The 16045-nt window shown below is 38.2% G+C and overlaps 1 protein-coding gene across 1 annotated transcript; it reads right to left on the bottom strand.

Moving 5' to 3' along the window:
* Positions 1-7399: 7399 nt before the first annotated feature.
* On the bottom strand, positions 7400-15001 carry LOC100889107 (nuclear receptor subfamily 0 group B member 1). Its single transcript, XM_030995546.1, has 2 exons — positions 14788-15001; positions 7400-8737 (listed from the first exon to the last, which is right to left on the bottom strand). Exon 2 carries the CDS (start codon positions 8650-8652, stop codon positions 7894-7896), a length of 759 nt encoding a protein of 252 aa, XP_030851406.1. The 5' UTR covers positions 8653-8737; positions 14788-15001; the 3' UTR covers positions 7400-7893.
* Between the last annotated feature and the right edge of the window lie 1044 nt (positions 15002-16045).

Raw genomic sequence — 16045 nt, 5'->3', positions numbered from 1 at the left:
GCTAAAAAGAAAACTAGGACAAAGATTGGTTTTATTGGATTGAGGCTTGAGATAGAGGGCGCCAAAAGGGAAGGGCAAGCTACAGATACACAGGTAAACAAGTGTCAAAATAGGAAAGAGCTTGAGGGGGCACTTGAAAGGGGGGCACTTTCAGGGGCATTTTCCGAGGCAATGTCACGTTTACTGTCACTAAGATTTAAGACAAGAAGAGACTATGAGAGTACACAAGTGACTACACTCAAAGGTAGAAGCGATGACATGAATTCCAAAAATACTCCGAGTCAGAAATAGAATGCCTGGTACAGTAGTAGCCAAAGAAGACTTGCTCACAACGAATACAGTTGCTGATGAGAGCTCAGGAAATTCACTTTTGAGAGCTAAGTTTTGACTGCTTTTTGTCTTTACTTCTCTACATTTGACTGTCTGTTTTTCCTCTATAAATTTGACTTTTTTTTTCTCTCTACAAGGTTCCTTTTGTAACTCTAAATATACATGGGGTTGTTTTCCTTCCTTCTCTACATTTGGCTGCTTTTTTTCTCAACTCGGGTTTCCTTTTTCAACTATATACAAGCAAAAGAAAACATGATTGCAACATTTAAAAATACCTTTTTGGTCATCCATTTTGCAAGGGTGGGCATGAACACAATTTTGTGCACAATTACTGTAAGTTTTCTTTTGTGTACTCAAATTATGCTAGATTTGGTTCTGCTCTAGCCCCTCCTACCCCCCCCCCCCCCCACCCACCCAATCCTTCCACTTCCCGAGTTGAAATAATTGCACACTTTTGGAACGATCAACTAGTTCTGTGGGAAATGGTCCAATACAAATCAACCGAACTAGGTCAACAGGGACTAAAGATAGAGATTCCAACCCAGTTACTGACAAAAGCAGATTTTTTTTTGAACATCCTGAACATAATCAAACTAAATAAAAAATAGCTTTATCAAGGATATCAGACATGTTGTATACAGAGCTATTGAGAAGCTGGTATTTCCAGACACATTAAAAGCCATAAGGATGTACATGTAAGTCAAGGTAATACACCGTGAGATATGAATAACACAGACTCAACACTGTGTTCTTATTAATCCGGTTTGAATTTACGTTTCAAAGCCAAATTCATTTCAACTTGTATTGTTGCTCACTGACAGTGGGAGTATTGAGAAGCCTGCATTTCCAGGTATTTCTTAAAAAGCCACATAAATCTATGTCAAGGAGATAGATATGAATAATAGCTGACAATATACCCAAGGTCTGGTTGTATGTGTTCCCACTTTCCCACGATGGTGTTTCAAGTTATGTTGTGTATGTCAGATTTCATTTCAACTCATATCAATGGTTTGTGTGCATGGAATTTTTTTTGTCTCTCCAAAAATGTCAACAATTCAACGTTCAATAGGAAAAAGCTGATGTGATTGGTATGTACGCATCAGGCAATGAGAAAGAAAACTTGCTGATGGCTCAGAGGTAGAGCACAGGGATCTCGAAACGGGAAGGTCCTGGGTTCAAAACCCCATCAACATGCTACAGCAGTGCACTAATGATGATGATGATGATGATGATGAACAGCATTTGTATAGCGCCATTTATCTGCAAAAGCATTCAAAGGCGCCTGGCTCCCTCAATATGTCACATATTATTCGCAAGACCTGTCATTATCAAGACCTGTGGATAGGACTTGGATGTAAAGCTATTGGTCTCCAGACTGTTAGACTTGCCTACAAGTATCTACCTGAGGCCTCAGCAGTCAGGTCAAATAAATCACAAATAAGAGTCAATCCCTATTCAAAACGTTGCTTGAGACATCATTTCCCACAATGGGAACACGACAGCCAAAGAGGTTTTGAAGAATGGGTTTGGCAGATGCAGGGCAGTTGAACATCAGGGTCACCTATGGGCTTGCTGTGTACAGTCCCTCTCAGTATGAATCTAGGTTGGGTTTACGTACATACATGCCCCCACAGCGTCAGGAGGCATATATATACATGTACAAGTATATCAAGGAGGCATAGATAGCATGCAGGAAGCCATCAGGCCGAACAAAAATCCCTCTTCATCCTATCGGGCGCTGACTTGGAGTCGTGGAAACTCGGGAGGGATTAGTTTGCGTATCTGGTCGCTACTCCAACGCTTCCATCGTTGAACGTTTCTAATCATGCGACAGCCGAAAGTTTAGATTTAAAGCCAAGTTATTTTGTGAAGTTCAACTATTTAGGGATCCTGAGCCGCGTAGTTCATGTCTCTTCAAAGAAGTGACATCGTTTTGAAATCCCAAGAGAAGAATTTAAGAGAGAGGATTAGGCAGATTACATCCATTTTCATAATGACAACTACAGCCAATATTCAGATAAAATGTTCTTTGTTCCGTCTTGAAACAAAAAACAGGTAATGTACGAGTTACTTTTGTTTTGATTTTGTCAACATAGATTTTCCCTAATTTATTTGAAGGTAAGCAGAAAAAATGAAATCTACATATTAGGCTTCTCATTATTTACTCTGTCTTTCTCTCCCTTTCTTTCCCTATCTCTCTCTACCTCTCTCTCTCTCCCACCTCCCCCCCCCCCCCACCCTCTCTCTCTCTCTCTCTCTCCATCTATCCCTCTTTTTTGCTCCTCCCCTTTTTCTCTTTCTTCCTCCCCCTCCCCCTCTTTCCTTTGCCCACTTTCTCTTTTTCTTTCTATCTCTCTCTCTCTCTCCCCTCTCTTTCTCTCCCACTGTCTCTGTCTGTCTGTCTTTCTTTCTCTCTCTCTCTTTCTCTCTCTCTCTCTCTCTCTCTCTCTCTCTCCCTCCCTCTCTCTCTCTCTCTCTAGCTCTCTCGAGAAGTCAATGGTCTGCTCAGGAAGCCAGGTACAGCGTAAGGGCAGCCAGGCCAGCGCTATGGCTATGCGTGTTAAGCTCATTAGGGAGTATGTGCGTGCAAAGCTAGGCTTGGCCCATGTCAGCCCTACTCCGTAATGCGACTTGCAGACCCCGCTGCCTGACATACGAGGGGGCAATACCAACCGACCGCGTCACGCCAAACCTCAAATAGCCCATGTCAGTGAGGGGATATCTCACTCTCATGGGATGTGTAGTTTCTTGCGATGGTGTATTCTAAAGTGATATGTAGGCCTACATGTATAGTATATATATATCTTCTGCTTTGAACCAGGACATAACATACTGTAATGCCCCTCTAGCTTTCAGTACACAATATGATATGCTTAATGAGAACTAGAAACTTTTGTGTTTTTAGTGAATTGAGCAGGCATTCAGGCATGCTGTGAAACAATAATGCCGTATGTAAGTCATATTACAAGTTCACCACACAAATTATTTTTAAACTTCTTTAACCTGACACTGACCTTCATCAATGATCCGCGAACGCTTTAATATTGCTAAAGTTTAGGGTTTATATGTACTGGACCTACGTTGTACAGGAACATAGTATGATGTTATGCTGTGTACATGTAGAAATTATTGAAGGTACATTGTAAGAATGGCTTTTAAATTGCAGAGTATACATACATGTACATGTACATCTATATATCTCTGATAGCTACACATGTAGTCATGTATAAACTGAATTAAATCAAATTGAATTGAATATGCAGTGTAGCTGTTTTCAATAATAGTGCATTTTGGCATTCAAATTGGACGTTTTTTTGAAAAGCAAATCAAAGGGAATATAGAATATAGACATTGACATATTATCATTTCAAGGATATACAAATAGATTCATATAAGATTGCTTGTTTTGCAGTCTGCATCTCGCTCACATGAAATCAGTTTCCTCACGATTTCGAGGAAGATTCGAAACCAAAGGGGGGAGAACGGCAGGAAAAATCAATCACAACATGCTGGGTAACTCTAAAAATAAGACGCTGCTAGCGAAGTTGGACAGACTGATTACAAAGAACACTTGGGCCTCAAAGAAATAGGACTTCCCTGAAAGACTCCTGGATACATATAACAGAATTGATCCAGAATCTGGAAAAAGACAGTAAGAAATAGAACTACCCAGAAAAACTCCTGGATACATATAATAAGAATCGATCCAGAATTCGAAAAGAGACGGTAAGAAATCGAACCAGCCAGGAAGACTCCTAGATACATTTACAGTTGATCCACAATTCCAAAAAAGACAGTCCCCATTACCAAAGGGTATGGCGTTGACACGGTTCCTATAGCTGGCAATCCTTATTTGTACCTTCATGTAAGAAATGTAATACGTGAGGAACAAATTCTTAATATATTAGACTACATTCCAACAGGAAGTGTAGAATTTGATTGCTTAACCGACAATTAGATAAGCCGCACGGTCTACTTGTTGCTTGTGATCGCCGCCAATTCGTGTATTTAATTCCTTTTAATCGAGTAGAAACTTTTTGGTCTGTTTCTCCTGGGTCGTGGCGGTATCGCTAATCGCTTAAAAACCCTGCCACTACTATCATGACTGCATCTCCTTCTCGAAGCCAAGATAAATGCTCCAGAGGAAAGTCGTGACTCGAGAGATTAGCAGTGTAGGATGGAGAATGGCGTGGGTCTAGCGCGGTTGCCACGGCGATCTGGCAAGTCTAGACATTGATATATCGGATTGAATAAATGACAACATGTTTAGGTTGGGATTAAGCAGGAAATGGTGAGAGAAAAGAAGGTTCTCTGCGCGCTTATCTAGTGAGGAAGAGGGTTGAAAAGTCGAGGTGTAAGACATCGGCAGGAGCGCGATACAGAAGCCTCAGTGGGCCAATGACTCACGCCGTAGTCTGCACCGCCAGACCCCGCGAGGCACTAACCAACGTCTTAAGGTGTCAGATATCGGCTCACATCCATACAATATTTTGGAGGCTCGTTACTATGGATGAGACACTGAGTCATGTTGTTCCAGTCTTTAGAGTCCTACAAAGTTTCAAACAAAGAAAAGGAGGACGTCCCTGTAGGATAGGTTCATTCATATCCGAGACGGTGACTCACAAGGATCGGGAATGAATGGTCATAGAGAATTAGAAACCATCTTGCCCTAAAGCCAAAGTCTTTCTTCCTGAACTTGTAGCAGCTTTACTATTTAAGATACACCTCCAAGTACCTCTTAATAAACAAATGTATTAGAAAGTAATTTGTGATAAAGCAACTGAAATATGCCCCTGTTTATATACTGTAGCATCAAAGTAATCAAAAACACAAACTTGATATCTTTATAATCTAGGAAATCTAGGAAATTGATAATTAACATTAACAAGTTATACTTTTAAGCGATTACATGTACATTGTACATACTGTATGGCTATTTTTGACACAGCAAATCATCTGTTTAAAGCCAGAAGGGCAATAACTCTGCGTTAAAAAGCATAAAACTAATCATTTTTGTGATTTAGAGGTGGCTTAAAATGAATGGGTCAAACTTGTCATCCTAGATCTTTCAGAAATATTTCAACACCCCATCTCCCCCCCCCCTTCCCAATCAAAATGTCTAGACATTTAGCTTGGAAAAACCCCAATTCTGATGACTCATTTGGGGGCTATGGACCAATGGGTAATGTTCATCGATCTGGGACTCAAACAGCTGCTACTGCTATGCCAACACCCCACCCCCTCCCAAATATACAAATATCATATTATTATGCAACTTCAATGTTGGTGGCTTCGAGTCAACAGGTGCATACGTGGTTCTGGATCTGACGTGCCCCTCTCCCTCCCTCCTCCCCTCCCCTCCCCCTTCCCTATCAGAATTTCGTGTCCTAGCTACGTTATCTTTGTTATTTATTATGTATTATTGAAAAGAACAATTTGTACTTTATTTGAAATGTATATGTAACATGAGAAATATGAAAATAAATGAAAATAAATGAAATGAAATAGTAAAGCATGAACATAAATATTAAATAAATGAAAGGTTTCAAAAGGGGTCAAAAGCAATGTCCTAGAGTTGGTCCAAGGTTACCAGGAGACTGTGGAGGTCTTCTCTGTAATCAAAGACAAGGTTTTTATAGATCAATGACTCATAAAGAAAGATCTACTGGTATACTTGTGATGAGAGACTGTAGGCAGACAAGGCTGTACTTTTTTGGTTGATCGTTTATAAATAGCCTTCTTTAATTAACAATGATAGATGGGAATACACGTATACAACCAAAATGCATAAACAGTGTGTACATTGGTTTATCATCTAATTCTAATATCATTGTTTACCCAACAAGAATATAGGGGAATATACCCCCCCCCCCCCCAAAAAAAAAAAAAAAAAAAAAAAAAAAATAGCATTTGCATGGCATCAGCTACTTGTAAGAGCATTCCAATATATGCTCATGAATCTAGGAGAGTACTTTCCTTTTTTTCTAAATTAAAAAAATTAAAAATGCATAAAATATCAATTTCTAGACCGTACTGACATTATTTTTACAATCATTGTTTGATTATTTTTGCAATCATTGTTCGATTATTTTTCAAGCATCAGCAGTAATTTCTCAAAGGATTAATATCTGGTATTCTATACACTTCACAAACATGTAGACCCACGTATTCCTTCTTACCTTGTATTCCAACACTTGTCCTCCCTTTTCTCTCCTCCTCCCTTTTGCTCTCCCTCTCCTCTTCTCCTTCTCTCCCCTTTCTAAAACTCATCTTCTGTTTCTATATAAGCCTCCCTTTCTCCCCCATTTACCCTTTCTTTCCCTCAATCACTTAAATTCTCTTTCTGTCTCTTTTAATTTTTCCTGCCTCCTTTGCTGTCTCTTTCTTCTCCCTTTCTCCGCCCACTTCTCTCTCTCTCTCTCTCTCTCTCTCTTTCTTTCTCGCGCTCTCTCTCTCTTTCATTCTCACTCTCTCTCTCTCTCTCTCCCTCCCTTCCTCCCTCCTTCTCTCACTTCTAACATGTCCTCCCTTAATACTCTTCTGCTTCCTCTCTTTCTCCCTTCTCACCCCCTCCCCCTCTCTCTCTCTCTCTCTCTCTCTCTCTCTCTCTCTCTCTCTCTTCTCCCATTCTCCCATTCTCTCTCTCTCTCTTCCACCCCCATCCATGCCGTATCCATGACGCTTCTCCACCAAACCATCCATTCTATACCCGCCCGCACACCAAAAAGAAAAAAAACTCCCCATGCCATCCAAACTCCAGGTGCAAGGGCAGACATATGCCCTCAGCCGATCGAATGGCTCCACCGTTGTAGTCGTCGGGAGTTCAATATCATCCGCACGGAAACAGGGTTGATTCCATGCATTTCAAACACAGTATATGGCTGATGTATTAAATGTACATGTGTGCTATATTATGCACAGAATGCATGCATACGGACATGAACGACACTGCTAGATGAATATCACTGGCAAAATAATCCAGGAATGTTTAAAGACAGTTTTGTTGCTTATGATTATTCTCATCGTCATTTCAATAAAACACTCATATAGTCTTTGACCTGCAAGTATATCACATCAATTAACTCAGTAGTACAGTCATTTTGTCAATTTAGTTTTGGGTTGATTTGATATGATGTTTATTACATCAACATTTATATACTAGCTTTTACAATCTTCTAACTTTTGATGTATGATAATGACATGGTAAATTCAGAAAAGGGGTCATCTTAAGCATTTATAAGCTTCTAGAAAAAATAAAAATAACAATATACATGCAATTTGAAGAAAGTTACTGTACATTCATGATAGTTGTGCACGGGATACACTGAAAAGAATATGGATGGATCTACCTACATTGTAGATACAGGTAGGTGTACAAAAATATTTCCCCATTTAAGTTATGAGAATGAACATTTTAATTATTACTTGTTGCGCAGCCAAAACACATTTGGTTTTGTATTGAGTTTTTATAACCTTTCAACTTTCAACATATCATTCATGCATCCCTACAAATAAAAATGAACATACATGTAGACAATTTACCCATTTTCTTGTATTAATAAACTATTTAAATGCATTCTTTTTCTTACCTGGATTGAAGAAGATGGTTGATTTCAAATATGCAAATTCCTTATCGTCGATCTGGAGTGTTTGACACTTCTGGAAAAACGCATTTAAAGTATCTATGTCCGACGTTGTGGGAATTCCTTGCGTCGCAATAATATATTTCAGTAGGGCGCCCTCGCGGCAATCCTTTTCCGAGCAGGATTTGGCGATGGACATTGCCGACGACGCGGGTTTACTATTTACACCGGTGTTCACGTTGTTGTTGTCTTGCGAGTCTTTGTGAAAGGAGACTTTTTCAACTTGTATGTGGAATTGACATTGCGCCATGGTTAGGATGAGGAGTTCTGACCAGCAGTGCTGGAGGAGTCGTACGCGATCACTTCGTGACAGACACAGCACCGCGGGTAGATTCCTGATGAAATCGACCGTTTTGATGAGGAGCTGGGCTGCGTACGGACACGCCTCCTCCGCATGTTTAAGTCTGATGATCGTGGGTAGAGTATGTAGCGCCCTCATTGGGCAGTCCCACGGATATATTGCCTCCTGTTGGTTGCTCCCCGCCTCCTCTTCTTCCGGCTTAATCGGTTGGCACTGCGCGTCCTCCGTCGCTTCCGTCTTCGGCGATGCTGACGGTGCCGCGGTCGACGATGTCCCTGATGATAATAACGTATATAGAATGCTGTGGTGGTTCTTCTTTTCTGGACAGTCACACTGTGACGTCGACGTATTGGAGGGATTGGTTTTGGCACTCATCATAAAACAATTTCGGTGGGATTGTTCGTTCTCTCCTTCCTTCCTTCTCGTCTACAGCTTGTTTCGTCTCTCCTCACGGGAGGAAGATCTGAGGTGGAACAAAGATACCATGAAACATAGCAAAATTCTCTGTTAAAGATTATTGACCTTATAATATCAATTGGTAGCATTCATAATATGAATAGGGTAGATAGAAGATAAATCACAGATAGATGAATGGAAGGTAGATTTAAAGGTAAAGACCAGTATTGGAAACGCCCCAATTTCAAAAAATGAAATGGAAGCTCTTATTACCAATCATGTAAAAGAATATGTTTTGACTCATACATGTACATAATGATAAAAAATTTGCCGGGAAACCGCCTACTAATTGATATATTTGGTAAATTAGTATATCTATTGGACTGTGAGAGATAAACACATGTGTCGCGCACGTGTGCGTAGCCCCATATACATCTTTCTGTGTACAGTGCTTGTAACTTTACGAAGACTGGGCCAAATTTCTGATCATTTTGATGATTCCAGAACCTTGCAGAAGTTGCAGTACACACCAATACTTATATGCTAGATGATCAACCTTTTCTGATCGATTCCACAACGTTTCTTTCACAATGCAATTGCATGACCATAATCTGGTCTTAACCTTTAAATAGAGGAATATATAGATAGAAATTAAGAGATATACAGGTAGGTAGACCAAAAGGTAGAGCTACATATTATTTAATATTCAAGTACATAGCAACCAGCAAATCATCCTGACATTGAACTTTACCATTGAAATTAAATGCTACAATTACTGTATGCAGATGATGCAGGCGCTTAACACTATTTCAATCATACAATGTATACATATTTCATCAAATATTAAATTTAATGAGTTTTTTGTGCTGTATGGCCCTGAAAGTAGAACCAGAAGGCCAAGGGGGAGGACGTGGAGGGGGTAGCAGGGGAGGGGGTGACAGGGGAGGGGGTAGCAGGGGAGGGGGTGGCAGGGGAGGGGGTGGCAGGGGGAGGGGGTGGCAGGGGGAGGGGTGGCAGGGGAGGGGGTGGCAGGGGGAGGGGCAGAGGGACGGGGAGCAGGAGGGCTATCGATTACCTCCTATCTCCACTCCAAGGAGTTCTTCCTGCCCCCTTTCCCCCTGCCCCCTTTCCTCTCTGCCCCCGTCCCTCCCTGCCCCCTTTATATTCCCCATTGGCAGGCTTATCATCTACATGTATCACAAAAATAATTATTTTTTAATCAGCATACTGTAATTACATGTATAGTCATGGACACTTGTCTTTGGACTATTAATGGGATATGTCTCACAAGCCACAAAATCTTACAGAGAAAGGTAATGTTCATGTGCAGCCACTGTTAAATGGAATAACTTACCGGAATACCTAAAGTAATTACAGAAAAATACCAAAGTTCAGAATATCAGAATACAAATTTATTTAGCACTTTGTAAAATCTCAAAATTATGAACCGACTGAAGTGCACCATTTCCACTCCTTTTGTTTAAAAAGTAAAATGGTATACCAATAATGCGACAACAAATTTTCCGATACTACAGATATACACATATTGTGTAAATTTACAGATTAAAAGATAAAATTTATATTTCAGTTTTAGGGATAGCTGACATAAAATACAAATGTATCTGTGTGGCATCAATAAATATTAGATTAGTACCTTTCCATCACCTCCTTTTTTACTAAGAAATGGCAACAAATTTGTATATTGCTGTTTTGACCAATTACTGTACATACAGGGTGTACACATGTACACTGTACATTACACTTTTCATTTTCGGTTTCCAACCTTATCTATTACAATTAAATATAATACTAGAAAGTGTTTTTATCTCCTTTTAATTGGATTTGGCTCTTGATTTGCTATACAGAGGATAGATGTTAAAGCTTTTTACTACAGCTGTAAATGTATGTACCAGTGGTGTAGCATTAGTTCACTCACTGAGAGGGCACTGGGACTATTCGGGGGCACACTTTTTACCCGGGGAAATGAATAAATGGCTACTGGTCATGGGGTTGACCTGTGCACAAGACGGCCCAAGTGTCTTCTTTAACTGTCCTCTCTACATTCTTCAAGTCCCTTTCTCTTTTTTCTGGGCTTTTCTGTATTATATTCTTTTCACCCCTCGTCCGGGGGGGGGGGGGGGGGGGGGGGGGGGGGGGGGCACATGCCGCCCCCCATGCCCTCTGTAGCTACACCACTAATACATAATATGCAAAATATTGATGATTACAATACATTGCTTTAAACTGTGAAAGTCCCTTTACATAACAATAAGCTTAAGTGTCGGATAAATAAATATTGCAATTAAGATGTAGTCAGTGATAATACAAAAACAAAACAGAAATAATGGAGGGATATCACATTGCATTACAAAAATATGTGTTTGTTACTTCTGTAGTTCCTTATTGGCAAATTAAGATGCGGACGTGATCATTCTCACTATGTATAAAGGGAAATTTCAAGTATTCGAAAGTACAATGACATGATAATTAGCTACTTTTAATCAAGTAGACAAGAAAATTAATGCTGTAGTACATGTAAGCCTACATGTAGCTATAGTACAATGTGATTGAAGTAAAAACAGTCACGTAGCGAAAGTAAAGATGTAATATGAAGATCGTAAAAGTGTTCGATAGCATTACCACTTGTAGTGCCAGCAATATTCTGGAGGTGTTGTGGCATAGTGGTTCATTTACTGACTCTTGATTCAAGGTTTGAGGGTTCAAATCCCAGTCGAGCACGTACATCCTTTGGCAAGATGTTAATCCACATTTATCACTCTCCACTCAGGTGTGGGTACCTGGCATTTGCTAGGACAATAATGATTGCAGGGCCCTTGGGAAGAACAGCATTTATGCAGATGAGGCTTCCATGGGTAAATGTTATCATTATTATCAAAATTATTATTGTTAATATTCTTGCCATTATCATCATTATTATCAATATTAGTATTATTATTATTAATATCATCATCAATATCATTATTATTGTTATTACTTTAGTAGTAGTAGTAGTAGTAGTAGTAGTAGTAGTAGTAGTAGTAGTAGTAGTAGTAGTAGTAGTAGTATCACCAATTCAATAGTGGTAGATTGAATACTGAATTTACTGATTATATATTTCTTAGACTCTTCCATGATATGGGCAGCAAATCTCAACAAGAACATGTTCTGGTATATTTTTGTTCACTAAAAAGAAGCAATTCTTTGGTCTCAAAAAAAAAATATGTACAAACATTTTGAGAAATGTCCTGGGGATGAAAATATAGCCTAACTTATCCAAATATTTACACAATTTACTCATTGGAAATTCTCCAATGAATGATAATGATAAAGGGTATTAATGAACTGCCTGCCATTTTTTTAAATAAAATAACATCTCCTAAAAAACACAAAATGAATTCCAAAGTCTACAGTACAGTAAAAGTATACATACATGTGAAATGTTTCCAACTAGACAAGAATTGTCATTAGAGAAATATGTTTAATGCATCTGTGAAGTGTTTTTTGAAAATTATTGTGTCAATTTTGCTTTTGCCATATTTTTTTACTACTGTACATCGAGAAAAGTGGGAGTTAAATGTTAATTATCATATATTCATGCCCTTTTCCCCTATATTCTAGCATAGATTCATGAACAATAAATCTATGATATAAAACTTGAGAATCTATAGTTATGTATAATATCAACATAATGTTATCTTTGAATGTTAGGCTTCCTGGGAGAGGTTTCAATTGTTGTGAGAAATTGTTTAAAGAAACATAATTTTACTGACAAACAAGCTCCTACAAAATACATTAAATTTTAATACAAAACCTTATGTGACATGCTGCTGATTTACAGTTATAAAAACTTGAATTTTTGTAGCCTACAAAATCCAAACTGCTTTCACAAATTATATAAAAATTCATCCCTTTTGACTATTTATGGTAACCTGTACATTCTTCTCCATACAACAGAATTAATATTAATGTTCTATCCTTGTATAGTGTATACCAACTCGCATACAAGTACATGTACAGTATGTCCCTATGCGCTATGGATATATTAAATCTCTCATGAATATAATCTTTTGTAGTAATGTCACTGAGCTCTAAAAATATGAACTTGTTTAATATCATTTTTACATTATCAGGAAATTGCATCATCATTACACCCCTTTTTTCCTCTATTTGTAACTTAAATATCTTCAAATGTAATTTGTTGTCTACGTTTTTCCAGCTTTTCATTATATCTTAAATCTGTCATTTTGTGCAATTTTAGTTATGGTCACCTCCATCAAGTTTTTAACGTTTTTTATTTCAATTTCCCATTTTTGGATTCCTACTTGTACATTATATGATTTGCAACTTTGTCAGGTCTATTGACAAAGTCAGAAACCTTTGAATGTTCTAAGCAGTATTGTATGGTAGTAAAAGTAGAACTAGTAGTAGTAGTAGTAGCAGCAGCAGTAGTTGTAGTTGTAGAGGTAATTGAAGTAGTAGTAGTAAAAGTAGAGGTAGTAGAAGTAGTAATAGTAGAAGTAGAAGTAGAAGTAGAAGTAGAAGTAGTAGTAGTAGTAGTAGTAGTAGTAGTAGTAGTAGTAGTAGAAGTAGAAGTAGAAGTAGAAGTAGTAGTAATAGTAGCAGTAGTAGTAGTAGAAAAAGTAGAGGTAGAAGTAGAAGTAGAAGTAGTAGTAGTTGTAGAAGTAGAAGTAGTAGTAGTAGTAGTAGTAGTAGTAGAGGTAGTAGAAGTAGAAGTAGTAGTAGAAGTAGTAGAAGTAGTAGAAGTAGTAGTAGTGCTAATATTAGCGGTAGTGTAGTTATTATTGTTTTTGTTCTGGTTGTAGTTTGTGCTATAGTTGTAGAACTAGAAGTAATATATAGCAGCTATAATATTTTCTAGTTTCCTTTACAATGCTGTACAGTAGTCTTATAGGGTATCATATGTGTACTCAGTTTGGAATGGTATTTGGTCAGTCAAATAAACATTATCATGGTTTAATACTTGTGATAATTTTTCAATTATCTCAAATATTAGATGCAAATAGACAACAAATATTTTGCCTTCAAACTGCATGTATGAGATACACTCTATGCCATACCATAATGCTGTAGTAGACTTTATAGATTCATGGCCAACTTAAATATCTTCCTTCAAAAAATATTATGCCTATTTCATCATTTCTAGTTATATAGGTATAGTTCCATGTGAGTATATTGCCACTACACTTCATACATCATTTTGTTCAGTGCTAATAGTAATAATATAGGCATATTATGTTCCCTAATAAACAAGATATTTTAATGAGTGAATTATACTGATAACAGATATGCATATATATATTATGCCTTCTTGTATAGTTCCTACATGTAGGCCTACATACATGTTCATGTACACAAATCAATAATTGATGTAATTTATCATTGTTATAGATCTTTATTGGATCAGGGTATTTTTTTTCCCTTAGAGTTTACTTTAGGGGAATATAGTTTGTAGCAGGTGTATGATGAAATAATGAATACATCAATTTATGAAATGGAAGGGGCATGTTTGTAATGTTAGACATGAACATGTGCTTTTACATTGGAGTTTGCTTCGAGTGAAGAAAATTAGCACTACATCTAAGAAACATTTTTTCTCAAATATCTCAGCCGGATCGGAGGTTGCAGTGTACACGTACACGAGTGTATGACTATGAATAATGATTATACATGATCGACCGGTATAATTATATTTATAATATTCTTCATGGTTTAAACTATGGCTGAGGCAATTGAACAAACAACTGAGGTCACTGTTGTTTATTTAAGGCCACAATTAAGGTCTAACAGCGGGGTCCCTGGGACTAAATACATCATGTATCGACGTTCTCCTTTTAATACCGCGAAGTGACATTTTTCGTCCATATTTTCTACCGCGGACCTGCTTAGCTGCATAGCCGGTGTATCGGGCGACTCTCGCTTCCAATACCCGTCCCTCGTTCACGTTCAATTTCAATGTCGTGTTGACATGCAAAAACCGTACAACATGTATGCCGCACGCACTGTTATCGCACAACAATCTTTTTCTTCAGCTTCATTAAACACGCTATGCAAAGACGTCTGCCTATATAAATACAAGAATAAATAATCATACTCTACCTTATCTCTTGGTCCAGATATACGGGAATATTCCTTAAAATCACATTTGCACTGCGCGGTGGTTTCACAGTGAGCGGTTATTACATGAAAATAGAAATCTCACATCATATCGCACCGATCGTTTGGTCTTGTACTTGTACGTTGAATGAATGGGGGTTCGCGTACGGTATATCGCTGTACAGTAGTGCACGTATATGGCAGACATGTGTTTGTAGTTTTTTTTTTTCCCCCATGAAATATTGCCTTTCGATTCAGAGTTCATTACCCTGACCCATTTAGCATCTGCGCGCTGATTGGCCAGTGCGACGAATTGCCGGAGGACTTCACGCAAGCTGATTGGTGAAATGTGCAGCTGACGGAATAATGGCTACAGGCCCCCAAATGAGCATAAACCTTGAAGAACAAAACCAGCACAGACAGTTAGAAAAGACCAAATTGCGGATACTATGCACTTAGACGCGTGCCGGGGCCTGAACCTAACTTCAAATCTATTTCTTTGATGTTGTTTGTGAGAGAGAGAAAGAGAAAAAGCACATGATGAAAAGAATAACTGTGAAAGATGTCAGTCAAAATTGTTTGTGGTAATTGGACAAACCGTCAAGTATCATTTTCATGGTCACACATTAAGCATCTGAAATATGACACGACCGCTCACAAGTCGTATGGTAGGCCCTAGTTGAAAAGGCGTCGATAAATCTAGTAGTATTTGGCAACAACTATTCTGAGGAAATTAACACTGGAAATGACAATGAAAGAAACAAAAGAAACAGAAGAAAAAAAAAATGCATTTTGACCTCCTTTTTTTATCGAAGCCCTTGGGATGACACAGCAGTATGAAAGGCGTGTGGGTATAGATTTCACCTTTTGAATCACAGTTGCATAATATATTTATTTTCTCTTGCAGCAAAACTTAACTATTTGCATGATAACCGGAATGTTGAGGGATCTCACTCTTGGACTATTAACCGGTTTGACATTTTTCGTTTCTTTACGGTAACGACTCCAATTTCGACCAATCAGATGGCTGATTTCTTACGTGAGGTATACATTGTATAATACACCTTAAAAAACCTTTGATGTATTTTTGCAAGCCTTAAAACATAAAGTGGAATTCCCAATGACTTTCGCTTTCTTAATATATACAGCCATTTGATATTTGACACTAACAGCACAGTGAAACAAAAGTTTAATAAATTCGGTGTGTTTTTCAACGGTTTGTTTACATGCGATACGAAAATAGAAAGTAGTAAGATCGCTC

Source organism: Strongylocentrotus purpuratus, unplaced genomic scaffold (genome assembly GCF_000002235.5).
Source record: "Strongylocentrotus purpuratus isolate Spur 01 unplaced genomic scaffold, Spur_5.0 spur5_scaffold_21, whole genome shotgun sequence".
In the NCBI taxonomy this organism is placed as follows: domain Eukaryota; kingdom Metazoa; phylum Echinodermata; class Echinoidea; order Camarodonta; family Strongylocentrotidae; genus Strongylocentrotus; species Strongylocentrotus purpuratus.
This window is presented reverse-complemented; position numbering and strand designations above follow the sequence as displayed.